We start from the raw sequence: 16,642 nt of genomic DNA, 5'->3' as shown, positions 1-16,642 counted from the left end.
TTTCTTGAAAATGCACAACCGTTTGATCTTTTTCTTTCTCTTTTTTTTTTTTCTTTCTTTTTTTCATTCTATTAAATATATTTGAGTCTATTCTTCTTCGACAACCCGTGACATGCCATTAATAAATTTAAATTTAATACATTTGAAACACTAACCGCGTGATCTCGCTTAATTATCTCAATCAATAATTGAATTGATGATTATTTAAAAAATAAACCAATGATTTTCTTGAAAATTATATTTTGCATTTGATAGATAAAATTTTCAACGTAGTATTTTAATGTATATCACAAAATTCTCAAGATCTTATCGCTTTAAAAGATAATAATAAAATTTAAAAAAAAAAATAAAAAAATGCTTAGATTGTTGTCCTTCCTGGAATACCACACCGCATTGGGTGGCGGCACCTAACACACGAATTTTTTAAGTTAAAAAAAATGAAATATCTTTTGAATATATTGCATCATCATCATCATCATCATCATCATCATCACCTGAGTGAATAAAATATTTTAATTAAAATTTGAATTGAAATAAAAAAAATATTAATATGTAGATTGGAATGTTATTGGCGCACGTTTTGCAAAATTCCATATTTTTTTTTTTTTTTATATTATATTAATTTTTTTATCTTGTTCTTCATCATTACCTCGTCCTTCTGGGTATTATTTATTTTTTATCAACGCCGCATGTACAATTTGATATATAGTCATTCAGAGTATATATGACTATAATGTGTCTATGGATAAATTAGCCTCCAGGGATTTTTATATCAAAAAAGAAATAAAAAAAAAACAAACTCCCGGTGTGATAATTTCATTCATTCGAAAAAAAATTATCATTATCAAGTTTGTTGTATTTTTTTTTTTGCGATTATTAAGTTGATTAAACTTATTCATAATCAAATTCAATGGAATATATTTTAATTTATTTTTTATTGATATAAATATACGTCATCGGAAAAAAAAAAAAAAAAAAATGAGTAATATTTAAAATATTTTTTCGGAGCATGTGAAATTATAAATATTATAATTTTTTAATGCTGATTTATTTTGTTTAAATAATAATATCAAGGTATGGTTATTTTATTTATTTTTTTTTTTTTCATAGATATGGCATATTTTTCGAATTACAAAATGTGAAAACACTTGTTGTGGAAAAAAATTATTTTGTTTTTTTTTGTTTGGTTGTTATTAATTTTTTATTAACTTTGGCTACATGGGGTTTTCAATAATTTGTCAATTAAATAATACAATTGATGTAATTGATAATTGTCTGTAATTTTATTTTTATTATTTTGTGTATTTATAGAAAATTGTTGGCTCATGTAAATGGAACTTTGATATTTTTAAATTTATTTATTTACTAAAAATGAAAGAAAGTTTTGAATATTTTTAATTATTTAGTAAACAAAATTTTTTAAATTTCTTTTACATCATAAAGAAAAGTTGGCTATAGTATTTTGTTTTTTTTTAGGAGAATTTAAATGAAAACAAAAATATTAATGTCATCCTCAATACAATTTGATATTAAAAACTAAATAATACTCAAGTTTTTTGATAAAAAATTATCCTCAAATTTAACAAATGGAAATATTGTAAACAAACTTGACATCTATTTAAACCAGTTTATCAACTTATTAATAAAAATAAAAACCTTATCAAATCACCAAGTGAAAAAATAATACACGTTTTAAATTTATTTTATCAATAAAAAAAAAAAAAAATCAATCGAAAAACTAAAACGTCATCAATTTAAATTCTTATAAAAAATTGTAAACAATCCTTGAGATATTCACATATCCTTTGCAGGAGAAATGAGAAAAAAAAAAAAAATGATATAAAATTTTGTGATTCAAATTAAATAAAAACACCTTTCTAATTATAAAACTGATTTTAATTTTAAATCAAGTTAAAACGTAAATACTTTGTTGGAATTTTTTTATTATGTATTCATTATCATTTAAATTATTTTATCATCATCATGATGACACATGATACACGTGCATGTTTTATCTCCTCAACACAGTCAATTTGCTGTAATTAATATTTGAAAAAAAAATCATCATCATCATCATTATCATCATCATGATTTGACGTGAACGGCTGATGCAATCAGTACTCCAGATTTCTTATCACTCACATTTTTTACTATTTTAATTATACTATATATTTTTTTTTTAACATGTTGAAAGACAAAAAAAAAAAAAGTTGAAATTCAAATTTAAAAAAAGATAGATATTGTAGAAATTTATATTATCGACTGGTGGCTTCGTGGCCTTTCTCTCTTTCTTGCTTTTTCTCTCTTTTTTTTTCTTTATAAATAATTATTGTTATTATTAATTTGATGATTCATATATTTTTATACACACGTCTAATCGGTTCTCTGTTTTTTTTTTTATCTCTGTAATAAAAACACCTGACAATTGTTATATCTGTTACACGTTGATTATTGAAACGTCATGTTATTAATATTTTTTTCAACAATAAATTCTTTATAAAAATGTATTAATCAATTGAAGACAATACAGTGTGTGTTGTTCAGTGTGTGATAAATAAATTCAGCCATTTTTTTCTTTTGTATAAAATAAAAAATATAATTAATTTTTTATATTAATATTTTCTTTGCTTTTTGTTGTGATTAATTCAAGAACTCCTGGTGTGAAATTTGATGGTCAAAATGAATCACATTGATGAAGCTAAAATAAAACAAAGTTTATCTAAAGTAAGATATTTATTTAATTATTAATTATTATATTTTTCCAACTGGGATTTATATATTGTTGTTGATGAAATGGTTAATTTCAGATTGTTGACAAAAGCAAGATAATTGCGAAAATTTTACCTCCAATTATTAATCATTTGGCTAAACACGTAGTTATTAATAATACTTATAATAATTTCTAAACATGTGTTTATTTATAATTATAATTATTCAATTATTTATTAATTGTTTTTGTTATGTTTACAGTATCAACATCCTGAAGTAACAAAAAGAGAAGTTCAAAATGTATTAACACAGTACAAAAGCCTGAGGCACAAGTGTGAAAAATTTGGTAAAAATAAATGAACTATTAATAAATAAATTAATAAATAAACTAATAATAATAAATAAATTATTTTTACAGTATTTAATGATGGCTCATCTCAAGATTTGTTTAATTTACAAGGCACAATTCCTGTCCTCTACAAAGGTAAATAAAAACTAGATTATCATGATTAATATTAACTAATGAAAAATGTTAATTTATTTTAGGACTTGTATATAACATACCAATTTGCATATGGCTAATGGATACACATCCAAACAATGCACCAATGTGTTATGTCAAACCAACAGCTGACATGAATATTCGTGTCAGTCAGTATGTTGATCATAATGGAAAAATATATTTACCTTATTTGCATGAATGGGTACCAGTAAGTTTTGTCAATTCATTATTTAATTGTCAATAATTGTCACGTAGCTAATAATAATAATTGTTTATTAAATTTTATAAAGCATACATCAGACATACTGGGATTAATACAAGTGATGATAATAACATTTGGTGAACAACCACCAGTGTTTGCTAAAAAACATCCAAGCCATAAAACAACACCATCACCATATCCAACACAACGTGAGTTAATGTTTAAAATTAATTTAAAATCAGCTCATTATTATTTATAAAATAATTATTATTATATTATTAGCATTTATGCCAGTACCAAACAGTGGAGGAAATGCATCTGGTGGTGGAGCTGGTGGATCACCATACACACCGTATCCAACAAATCCACAATTTACAAGTGGAGCCAATCCTTATCCACCATATCCACCAGCAAGTGGTTCTGCTTTTGGTGGAGCATATCCAGGATATCCTCCAATGCCAGCAATGTCATCACCGTATCCATCATCATACCCAAGTACATATCCACCACCTTATCCTCCAGCAAAACAACCAGTAAGTTTAATTAAAATATTTTGTAAGATTGATGGGGTATTTAATATTTGCCTTTTTTATTTTTTGTTCAGTCACCACCAATGGGAGGTATGACAAGTGGTAATTCTGATACAATTACTGAAGAACATATTAGAGTGTCATTATTGTCAGCAGTTGGTGATAAATTACGTAGACGTTTGTATGAACATCATTCACAATTACAAGCTGAACTTCAAACACTACGTCGTACACAACAAGAATTAACAAATGGATCATCAAAATTATCAGATATATTTGCTAAATTACAAAAAGAAAAAAATGAATTGGAAAAAAATGTTAATATTTTGCAAGATAAAGAAGCTGAGTTGGTTAAAGAAATTGAAAAATTATCAGATAATCAATCAATTGATGTTGATGAAGCTGTTACAACTATTGCACCACTTTATAAACAGTCAGTATATATATATTTTTTTTTTGTTACTTAATGATGTTGAATTAAATTGATTAATGTTTTTGTTTTTTTTTTTCGTAGAATGTTGAATGCATTTGCTGAAGAAGCAGCAACTGAAGATGCAATTTATTATCTTGGTGAGGGTCTTCGTCAAGGATCAATTGATTTGGATGTGTTTTTAAAACAAGTTCGACAATTATCACGCAGACAATTTATGCTACGTGCTTTGATGCTACGTTGCAGACAAAAAGCTGGTTTAGCTGCATGATTTTATTGAATATCATGACAGTCAAATAATCCTGGATGGAGATAGACTTGCTTCAAATTTGTGGTTAATAATATACTATTTTATTATCGAACAAAAAAAATATTAATAAAAATAATGTTATACAAAAACAAAATATAATTAAATATTAATAAACATACATGTACTCAATGTGTGTTGAATAAATAAATAAAAAAAATTACAAAATGTAAACAGAATACTGGAGATTAAAAAGAAAATATTATTAAAAATCATTGTTTTGTTTATTAATTAATTATTGTCTTGATTATTGTTGATGAAAATTCAATGGAAAAAAAAATATATAACAACAATGGGATTGTAAAATTAAAAACAACAAATTACTCAAAATTAAAGAGCCATTATTTTATTTTAATATATAAAATTGATTTTTATAATTACTGTGATTTATACAACAATGCAATGGAATATTATAACACATTAATTTTATATTGTAGAAAAAATTTGATGGTATTTTAGATTGACTAGTGCTGAAACAAAATTAGAAAAACAAATACAAGTTATTAAAAAAATTGACAAGTTTATCAAAAAATTTAATTGCAAAATATTTGTTTACCTATACGTATATTCCAACCCAAAGCATTAAAAATAATATTCCAAAGCCAGAAAATATTGCAGCAACAAATGCAACAATTAGCTCTTTGAATAAATCTCTGGTGAATTTGGTACTTGTAACTTCATAAACGAAAAACCAAGCTGTGAAGAAAACACCAATGCCAAGTAGCATAACAGCCAACACTGGAAATGCACTTGGATTTATTGGTGATATGTATCTCTCCATTGAGTCAATGTCAATCTGCAATAACAATAATAATTAATTTATAATAATTAATCAATAAACAAACATAATTAATATAACGTTGATCCTAATCAACACAACATGGACACGTCATGATTAATTTTCATTTGTAAATTTCGATTTTTTAAATTATTTCTTTTGAGACAAAAAATTATAACTATTTAATTTACATTGTTTATAATATTATTTATTATTTATTTATATTGTTTTTAGTGTTATTTATTTATTTATCTTACCATTTTGTCGATATTCATTTTGACGTGGCCGGTTTTATGTATATTTTTTTTTTTTATCTATTTACTGTTATGATTATTTTCTTGGAAAATGGAAGTGTCATTTAGTGGCATCTATTGACATTTGAAATGTCTTATGTCAAATATTTTTTATTAATTAAATTAATTAATAAAATTGTGTAAAATTGGATAAAACAATAATATTCAAGTACTTTTGCATTAATAATTATATAATAAATACAAAATTGTGTAAACAATTAAATGTATTCTAAAATTATCTTTAAAAAAATTTGAAAAAAAATGTTTAATATCATTTGTTTTTTGTTTTGGTATTAATAATTTTTGTTATAATAATATTTGTTTAATTGATTATTCATAACAAATGATAAAGTTAATAAATAATAATTGTTTATTTATTTAATTGTTTAAACAATTATTTTATTTAAACTCAGTCAATTCATAATTTTCATCATGATTTTCATGAATCGACATGATAAATGATAATCTGATTGGCTGACGTAAAATTTACGTCACAAGGCTAGAAAAAAAAAAAAATAAAAAAAAATAGACAAATAAAAAAGCAAAAAAACTCCAGTATGATGTTTGTCAACATGGCGTCCTCGAAAGGACCCTGATCACATCATCATCAATCTTTAAAAAAGAGTAATTATTAAAAAAGTACTAATATTTATCTTAATAAATGACAAAAAAATGAAAAAAAAAAATGTATCTAAGTAATTAAATGTAGATATAATTACAAAAGACGCCATTATTGATGGAAAATAAAAAATAATATCCATCCCAAGTGTAAAGGTGACAAATAAACTGTCAAAATTGACATTATAACCCCCAAGTGTGTTTAACAGTGATTTGTTTGTTTACAAGATAAGATAATAAATAATTATTAGGTATAAACAATGGGTGACTATGATGATGATCAGGATGGTGACAATGATATTGGTATAAATATGACTGGTTTTTTATTTGGTAATATTGATGAGAATGGTCAGTTGGAAGATGATATTCTTGATGCTGAAGCAAAACAACATTTATCATCACTTGGTCGTTTGGGTTTGGGTTCAATTTTAAATGAAATGATTATGTCAGAGAGTTCAAGTGTCATTCATGAAAATGGTGATCATAATGTTAATCATCAAAATGATGATGATGATTATGATAGAAAATCACCATCAGCATTTGATTTTTCTGACATAAATGAATTGGCTGATGATAATTGTGATATTAAAATTGAAAATGATGTTGTTAAAATGGAAACAGAAACAAATTATGATGCTGATGATGAAAATGTACCAAATAAATCAGATACACAATTAATGCCACCACCACCACTACCATTAGGTGAAAAAAATAATAGTAACAATAATAATGGTGATGATGATGATGATGCTGATGATAAAGATGATGTATTAACACCAGAAGAAGTTGAAGCTGCACGTCAAAGAAAACTTGAAACACCATTAGCATCAATGCTTCCATCCAAGTATGCAAATATTTCAGTGACTGAATTATTTCCAGATTTTCGACCCAATAAAGTATTGAGATTTTCACGTCTTTTTGGTCCAGGTAAACCAAGTAGTCTTCCACAAATATGGCGTGGTGCAAATCGTCATAAACGTAAAAAAAGAAAAAGACATCATGATTCAAAAGATTCTGATTCTGGTTCTGATCAAGATGATAGAAGAATTAAATTTAAAGGATGGAAAATGTCATATGGACCAATACCAGATGATAAAAATAAAATTGCATCAGATGATGAGGCAAAATTATTAACACCAACACAAGATAAAGAACAAACTGGTAAACCAGATACTGGTGAAAATGATGATATGGGACCAAAAGCTGCTGACTGGCGTTTTGGCCCAGCTCAACATTGGTATGATTTATTTAATGTACCTGAAAATGGTGAAGATTTTACATATGGTTTTAGATTAACTGACAACAACAATAACAACAACAACAACAACAATAAAAATAATAATAATAATGATGATGAAAAAATAGCTGATGATGCATTTCTTATGGTATCACAATTACACTGGGAAGATGATGTTGTTTGGAATGGTGAAGAAATAAAACATAAAGTAATACAAAAATTAAATAGTAAAAATAATGCTGCTGGTTGGGTTCCATCAAGTGGTAATAGAACAGCACAAGCATTTAGTCAACCAGGTAAAGGTGGTACAGTATCTGTTGCACAAAATGTACGTCTTGCAACATCAAATATAAATACACCATTACATTTACAAACACCAAAAAATAAACAAAGTGGTGGAGGTGGTGGTGGTGGTGGTAGTAAAATAAATCAACAAAATCAAGCAAGAGATGATTTTAATTATGATGATACATGGTATTCAATATTTCCAGTTGAAAATGAAGAATTAGTATATGGTTTATGGGAAGATGAAGTAATATGGGATCCAATGAATATGAAAAAAATACCAAAACCAAAAATATTAACACTAGATCCAAATGATGAAAATATTGTACTTGGTATACCAGAAGATATTGATCCAGCATTGGCACATAAAGAAAATGGACCACAGCCAAAAGTTAAAATACCACATCCACATGTTAAAAAAAGTAAATTGTTGCTAGGTAAAGCTGGTGTTATAACAACACTTGAAGAAGATGCACCACCACCACCACCAAAATCACCAGATCATGATCCATTTAATATATCAAATGATATATTTTATATGCCAAGATCATCTGAAACAACATTAAGAATTAAAGTTGGTGGTGGTAATTTAATACAACATAGTACACCTGTTGTTGAATTACGTGCACCATTTATACAAACTCATATTGGTCCAATGCGTTTAAGAAATTTCCATAGAATGCCAATAAAACGTTATAGTCATGGTACACTTGCAACACCAGGACCACATTCAGCACAGCCATTATTAAAACATATTAAGAAAAAAGCTAAACAACGTGAACAAGAACGTATTGCATCTGGTGGTGGTGATGTATTTTTCATGAGAGCACCTGATGATTTAACTGGTAAAGATGGTGAATTAGTACTTGTTGAATTTTCAGAAGAACATCCACCACTTATTAATCAAGTTGGTATGTGTTCAAAAGTTAAAAATTATTATAAAAGACGTCCTGGTAATGATTATGGTCCAAAAAAATATAAATATGGTGAAACAGCATATGCACATACAACACCATTTCTTGGTGTATTTACACCTGGTCAAACAATTCAAGCTATTGAAAATAATATGTATAGAGCACCAATATACGAGCATAATGTACCACAAACTGATTTTCTAATAATACGTACACGTAATCAATATTATATACGTGAAATTGATGCATTATTTGTTGCTGGACAAGAATGTCCATTGTATGAAGTACCAGGACCAAATTCAAAACGTGCTAATAATTTTGTACGTGATTTTTTACAAGTATTTATATATCGTTTATTTTGGAAATCAACTGATTTACCAAGAAGAATTAAAATGGATGATATTAAAACAGCATTTCCATCACACAGTGAAAGTTCAATACGTAAACGTTTAAAGTTATGTGCTGATTTTAAAAGAACTGGTATGGATTCAAATTGGTGGGTTATTAAACCAGATTTTCGTTTACCAAGTGAAGAAGAAATACGTGCAATGGTATCACCAGAACAATGTTGTGCATATTTTAGTATGATTGCTGCTGAACAAAGATTAAAAGATGCTGGTTATGGTGAAAAATTTTTATTTACACCACAAGATGATGATGATGAAGAAATGCAAGGTAAAATGGAAGATGAAGTTAAAGTTGCACCATGGAATACAACAAGAGCATATATACAAGCTATGAAAGGTAAATGTTTATTACAGCTGACTGGACCAGCTGATCCAACTGGACAAGGTGAAGGTTTTTCATATGTTAGAGTACCAAATAAACCAACTGTAAGCAAAGAAGAACAAGAATCACAACCAAAAAGAACAGTTACTGGTACTGATGCTGATTTACGTAGATTACCACTAAGAGATGCTAAAGCAATTCTACGTAAACATGGTGTACCAGAAGAAGAAATTAAAAAATTATCAAGATGGGAAGTTATTGATGTTGTACGTACATTATCAACTGAAAAAGCTAAAGCTGGTGAAGAGGGTATGACTAAATTTTCACGTGGTAATCGTTATTCAATTGCTGAACATCAAGAAAGATACAAAGAAGAATGTCAAAGAATATTTGATTTACAAAATCGTGTTTTGGCATCAGCTGAAATATTAAGTACTGATGATGGTGAAAGTTATGATGATGATAGTTCTGATATTGAAGAAATGGGAAAAAATCTTGAAAATATGCTCGCAAATAAAAAAACATCAATACAATTATCAGAAGAAAAAGAAGAACAAGCAAGACAAGAATTAAGAAAAATGATGATGAGTGATGATAATATTAATGACAATAATACAAATAATAAAGATCATAAAAATTTATCAAAAGATAAAAAAAATAAAGGCAACAATGACGATGATAATAATCGTGATAATAAAGATCAAAATAATGCATTACAACCAGGTAAAGTTCTAAAAATAAGTAGAACATTTCATAATGCTGATGGTAAAGAATTTACACGTATTGAAATTGTTAAAAAACCAGCTGTTATTGATACATATATTAAAATACGTGAATCACGTGATGAAAATTATATAAGAAATATTGCATCACCAGATGATCAACAAAAAGAAATGATTAAACGTGAAAAACGTAGAATACAAGAACAACTAAGACGTATAAGAAGAAATCAAGAAAGAAATGCTGCTGAAAATCAAGCAAATAATCCTTCTTTATTATCATCATCATCATTATTTAATATACATGATAATAGAAGTAATACATCATTATCATCATCATCAGCATTAGGTGGTGGAGGAGCACTAGGAACAATGCCATCATCATCATCATTATTAGCATCAACATCAAATAATATGAGTTCATTTAATAGTCACATGTCATCATCGTCAATGTCAACATTATTATCAAATAAAAATTACAATAAAAATGATTCATTATCACCGTCAAAACGTAAAAAATCAAAACTTAAACCAGATTTAAAATTAAAATGTGGTGCCTGTGGTAATGTTGGACATATGAGAACAAATAAAGCATGTCCATTATATCAAAGTGGTATGTCAACAATGCCAACAAGTGGTATTATCATTAATAGTCATAATAATTATCATCATCATAATAATAATAGTAATAATAATAGTAATAGTAATATTAATAATATTGGTAATATGAATAATGATGAAACTGAAGAGGACATGGCTAGTAAACATATTAGTAATGATGATCAAGATCTTGTTAATATTGAAGGTGTTAAACTTAAATTTTCATCAAAATTAACTAAAATGATTGATCAACAAAATGCTGAAGAAATGAAAAAAAAATCATTACTTATTAAATTACCAAAAGATAATAGTAATACTAAAAAACGTAGACGTGCTACTGGTGATGATCATTGTGATTATTTAAAACGTCATCAAAAAACAACAAATAGACGTAGAACAGATCCAGTTGTTGTTATGACAACAATATTTGAAAATATACTTGGTGAAATGAGAAATATACCAGATGTTGCACCATTTCTTGTGCCAGTTAATGCTAAAAAAGTTGTTGATTATTATAATTTAATTGTTCGTCCAATGGATTTACAAACAATACGTGAAAATTTACGTCAAAAAAAATACTTGAATCGTAAAGAATTTCTGGAAGATGTCAATCAAATTGTAGAAAATTCAACTCTATATAATGGACCAAAACATGTGTTTACATTGACAGCACAACGTATGTTAAATTTGTGTGTTGATAAAATTGGTGAAAAAGAAAGAAAGCTGATGGCACTTGAAAAAGCTATTAATCCATTACTTGATGATGATGATCAAAGTAGATTAACATTTTTATTAAAAATGATTATTAATGAAAAAGTTAAATTAATGCCTGAAGTATGGCCATTTAATAAACCAGTTAATGGTAAACAATTTAAAGATTATTATAATATTATTAAACGACCAATGGATCTTGAAACAATTATGAAAAAAGTTGAAGCACATAAATATCAAAGTCGTCATGATTTTCTACGTGATATTGAACAAATACTTGATAATTGTACATTATATAATGGTAAAGATAGTTCACTTGTTAGAGATGCTGAAAAATTATTTCAAGTATGTAAAGATGCACTTGATGAGTGTGATGAAGATGATGATTTTTTGACAAAATTAGAAAAAAAAATTGCTCTTGCACAACAAAGAATTGCAAATTCACAACAAACAGATGTCGATTCATCATCATGGTTTGGTCCAGATGATGATAATTATACAATAAATGAAAATGAATTTCGTAGTAGTCAAACAAATTCACCAGAACAACAATTTAATAGTAATAATATTAAATCACGTATTGATGATTTTGATTTTGTTGATGTTGAGGGTGAGGGTGACATGGAGATTAATGATAATAATGAAAAATGTAAAATAAAAGATGTACTTGAAGAAGATTTACAATTTTCAAGTGAAGATGATGATGATTTTCATGAGGTACCATTTAATAATAATGATAATAATGATATTGGTGTACTTGATGCACGTGAAACATCACAAATACCACCAGATGATGATAGTCAACAAGTTGCTGAGGCTATGGTTCAATTAGGTAACGTTGGATTTTACGTTGGTGAACAGCAATTAATTCAGCAAGGTAAAATTATTTTTACCAATTCAATGATAAACTTGAAAAATTATTTAAATTTACATTTTAAATATAAATATTATTATTATTTAATATAAAAACAACAACAATTACATTTATAAATATTAAAATTATTTTTACAAATTTATCAATGAAATAGAAACTGAATATTGAAATTAAATTATTATATTTTGATTATTAATTCAATTTTAATTTTAATTTTTGTTTATTTATTTTTACAGAAGAGAGTATGGATGTTGATCCAAATTATGATCCATCAGACTTTTTACTTGCTGGATTACCAGCAAGGGATGACAGAATATCCAATGAAATTCATGAAGATTTGGCTGTGTCAGAGAGTGATGAAGAAGTTGATAATAATAGAGAACAACTTAAACAAGAACAACAACCCTCATCACAACCAGATGAAGATGACGGTGCTATCTGGTTTTAAAAAAAATTTAAAAAAACAAAAAAAAATTCATAAATTAAGTGTACAGTATAATGAAAATTATTTTATCTAAAATTAATTAATAATTTACTTGTCGTTCTATTTGTTTAACAGTGGGGTCAAAAAATTAACATTATAAACATGAAAATTGTATGTCATTTTGTTTCGTTTTTTTTTTTCGTTTATATAATTCGTTTATATAATTTTTGTGTGACTGCGTTTTTTTTTTCTTTATATAAATATATATATATAAAAATTTAAAAAAAAAAAAAAGAATTTAAATAATATAAAAATACTGATGACAATTATATAACTCGTGTTGTTGTAAAATTTATTCAGACGATGATGATGAACGAAAACATTTCCACAAGCCATATCTAACTTCCCAATCGACAAAAAATAATTCTGGTTTATCCCAAAGTACATAGAGTATTGCAAAATCATATTCAGCCAGTAGAGGAGGATTTAAATGTGGTGCATATTGTGCTCGTTTCATCATGATTTTATCAACATATGAATAAAATACTTGAGCTTTATGAATCCAGCATATTAGTGTCATCAAAGACATAACCATTGCATGAACATGATATGTTATTTCTCGTTTAATATTAACATGCTGATCAATCATTAAATCTTGAAAATTCATAATGAGACAAGTCAAAGAAGCTGCTGTAAAACCACATGGTATTTCAACAGCCAATAAACATATTGAACAGTATGTTGCTTCTAGACTTAACTTTGATGTATGATACATCAAACTGTTGACAAAACTATCGTGAAATATTTGACGATTTAATTTATAAAATAACTCATCATTTTTGTTATAATTATTTAATGTTATTTTGTAATTTATATTCTTGAAAAATGTTCTTGGTTTTTCGAATTGCTGACGATTCTTATTTCTATCAATTAAACATTGAATAACACGATTACCCAGCAGACTTATTAATCTATTATTTGATGATATCATTTTCATTAAAAGAGGCAATAATTTATCATCAAATGTTTTAATTAATAAGCTTGTTTTGTAAATGCTTGCTGCGTATTCAAGTGGTCTTGCAAAATCATGAATTATTTCGTTGTTGATGTTATCTTCAATTGTCCAACAACACATGCGATATATTATTGGTAAAATATTGTCATTTTGAAGATTATCAATTGTATTACGAATACATAATTCAAGACCTTTTTTTAGTGTAGCATGTTTTTTATTATTTTTATTATTTAAATTTATACTACTGTGATAAATTGTTAATAATTTTTCAATTGAATTTATTGTTTTTTCACTATTGTCCCATGAATAATTTGACAATATTTCATACAATACTCTTATCATTGTTTTTGCATTATCAAATGTTGTTTTTTTATCATCAACTTGTGTTAGTATTGAGTTTAATATTATTGATCCATCAACGCCAATTTCAATGAGATCTTTTATTATTATTTCACAAAGATCTTCTAGGAGCCAAAAATTTTCTTTTGTCAATATTTTTATAATTAATTTTGTCAATTTTTCAGGATTATTAGCAATGAAAATATCAAAAAGATACTTGTAACAATTTCTTGAACGTATTTCATTTGGATTTTCTTTTATAAAACGACGAAATTTTGATCTATTTTTATGTTGATTTGATAGAAAAAAAAATTTCATTGTGCAGGTTATTATTTTTTTTGGACCGAGATTAAATATGTCATTATTTGATGAGTTTTTAATTAAATACCAAAGATTTTTCAATGTTTTCGTCAATTTTTTTTCATTCAAAGGATTTAATTCTAAAGTTTTGTAAATTATTGATAGAGATTTTCTTATCTCGTAATCGGTTATTTGACTAAAACGTTTTGGCAATAGAAACATTATTTTTAAATTATATTTAATTGTGTATTTAATTGGGTTATTAAAAAGAGAAAATATTAAAAGAAAAAACAAATAAAAGAAAATTTAATAATAATTTTTAATTTTTTTAAATAAAATTATAAATGATATTTTTATTAGTTAAAAATAAAAAATAAAAATAAAGATAATGTTAATGAATTTACAAAAAAATAATAAATATTTTTATAAATTCCATAAAAATTATTATTATTTTTTAGATTATCAAAAACCTAGCACGTGTTGAGAAACCTGTTTTAACCTTAATATCCTTTCGAATTAAGCACGTGCGTATCCTTATATGGCAGCCCTCTGGCGAAAGCTGCATCGTGAAAAGCACATGTATGCTTCATTCAGCAGTCAGCATTCTCCCCAAGAGCATCAGCAGCATCAGTAGCAGTCAAGTGTAGTTGTTTTAGTGCATATAAGAAAAAAGGTAAAATATATATAAAGTGCAATTAATTTATTCAAATATATTTCATCAAATTTATCAAATTTAATATTTAAATAGTTGTAGTATCATTCATAAACCTTGTTGTTATTTTTTTTTTTTTTTAGATTAATCAATAAAATCAAAATGAAGACCCATTTGAATGAAACTGAGTGGCGTTTGAAATTAATTTCAATTTCGGAGGACGAAGTAAGTTTTAAATTATATACCTATATATATAAATTAATTAATTATTGTTTTTCATTGCGCGATCTATACAGTATTGTATATAGTGATTATATTAATTAATCTTATTGGTTTAACTGGTTTTGTTAATTATAAATTAATTTTTTGCTTACAGTTTAAGTTATTAGACAAAGTTCTTCATAATTATGATGAGCTAATTCATTGTAATGAATCAACAGTAAATATTCAAAATGAATATTATACTGAAGAATCATTTGAAGAAATGTATGACAATGAGCGTAGAAAACTCCAAATACAGTTTGATAGGCGAATAGCTTGGATGTATCCACTATTTGGAGGTCGACCACAATTCAAAAAAAGTAAGTTATTTTAAGTGGTAAAAAAAGAAAAAAAAAAAAAAAATTTGTATTAATATTCAATTAACTTTTCAGTATGCAAAAATCGACACAATCAATTCGTTGATTCATGCTGTAAAAAATATATTTTTGAAGTTGGAGATGAAGATGAAGATGAAAATAAAAATGAAGATGAATTTAATTTTAATAATTTTGCATATGAAGATGAAGATGAAGATGAAGATGAAGATGAAGATCTCAAAAAATTAGATGAAAAAGCAATTGATCTTGAATACATAATTGATCTCTGTGGATATAATTTAACACAGCTAAATTTACTAGATTATCCTTTTTCTGACTTGATGCCATTGATAAATGATAATTGTCCAAATGTTGAGGATCTTTGGTTGGGTTTTAAAGAAATTCAAAGCCAAGACTTTGATGATGTTTTTTCTAATATGTCTCGTCTTAAATCACTGAATATTGAATGGCAATGTGAATATTCAAATCTACCAGATACTTTGGTCAAGTCATTGGAACAAGTTGGTGGAACCTTGGAAAAATTATATCTTAAACGTAATTCAAAAACAAATATTTACTGCTCAGCACTTTCACTTTCTTCGGTAAGTTTAAATTTTAAATTTTAAATTTTTATTTACACAATAAAAAAATTTGATTTAATTTTTAATAAATAAATTAATTATTTTCCAGGTTTTTTCACGATTTGTCGTTTTAAAAAGATTTGATATGTATGATTTTGCACTAAGTCAATCACTAGTCGAGGCAATAAGTGAAATGCAAAATTTGGTTAGTCTAAAATTCGTGTTATCTGCGAAAAATCATGAAATCATTTATAGACACGTTGATGTATATCCAATCGGGAATTTGAAAAACCTCGAGTCGTTTGATATTAATTT

General features: G+C 26.1%; 4 protein-coding genes across 5 annotated transcripts; 2 read left to right on the top strand and 2 right to left on the bottom strand.

The window, feature by feature from the left end:
• Positions 1–2,324: 2,324 nt before the first annotated feature.
• LOC122858608 (tumor susceptibility gene 101 protein) lies at positions 2,325–4,911 on the top strand. Its single transcript, XM_044161588.1, has 8 exons — positions 2,325–2,724; positions 2,971–3,055; positions 3,128–3,193; positions 3,256–3,419; positions 3,502–3,622; positions 3,696–3,946; positions 4,018–4,376; positions 4,458–4,911. Exons 1-8 carry the CDS (start codon positions 2,671–2,673, stop codon positions 4,642–4,644), a joined length of 1,287 nt encoding a protein of 428 aa, XP_044017523.1. The 5' UTR covers positions 2,325–2,670; the 3' UTR covers positions 4,645–4,911.
• A 99-nt stretch (positions 4,912–5,010) lies between these two features.
• LOC122858607 (transmembrane protein 258) lies at positions 5,011–6,160 on the bottom strand. The gene is made up of 3 exons (XM_044161587.1): positions 5,716–6,160; positions 5,237–5,476; positions 5,011–5,150 (listed from the first exon to the last, which is right to left on the bottom strand). The coding sequence occupies exons 1-2, from the start codon at positions 5,731–5,733 to the stop codon at positions 5,237–5,239; spliced, it is 258 nt and encodes an 85-aa protein (XP_044017522.1). The 5' UTR covers positions 5,734–6,160; the 3' UTR covers positions 5,011–5,150.
• Positions 6,161–6,313: 153 nt separating this feature from the next.
• LOC122858606 (transcription initiation factor TFIID subunit 1-like) lies at positions 6,314–13,191 on the top strand. 2 transcript variants are annotated; one of them, XM_044161585.1, is made up of 2 exons: positions 6,314–12,441; positions 12,675–13,191. In XM_044161585.1, the coding sequence occupies exons 1-2, from the start codon at positions 6,630–6,632 to the stop codon at positions 12,884–12,886; spliced, it is 6,024 nt and encodes a 2,007-aa protein (XP_044017520.1). In that variant the 5' UTR covers positions 6,314–6,629; the 3' UTR covers positions 12,887–13,191. The 2 variants fall into 2 exon arrangements, with proteins under 2 accessions (XP_044017520.1, XP_044017521.1); XM_044161586.1 differs by having other exon boundaries at positions 6,314–12,396; positions 12,675–13,188.
• On the bottom strand, positions 13,169–14,461 carry LOC122859629. Its single transcript, XM_044163311.1, has 2 exons — positions 14,434–14,461; positions 13,169–14,341 (listed from the first exon to the last, which is right to left on the bottom strand). Exons 1-2 carry the CDS (start codon positions 14,459–14,461, stop codon positions 13,215–13,217), a joined length of 1,155 nt encoding a protein of 384 aa, XP_044019246.1. The 3' UTR covers positions 13,169–13,214.
• Positions 14,462–16,642: the final 2,181 nt, after the last annotated feature.

The sequence above is a fragment of the Aphidius gifuensis genome, linkage group LG6 (assembly GCF_014905175.1).
Source record: "Aphidius gifuensis isolate YNYX2018 linkage group LG6, ASM1490517v1, whole genome shotgun sequence".
Taxonomy (NCBI): Eukaryota; Metazoa; Arthropoda; class Insecta; order Hymenoptera; family Braconidae; genus Aphidius; species Aphidius gifuensis.
This window is presented reverse-complemented; position numbering and strand designations above follow the sequence as displayed.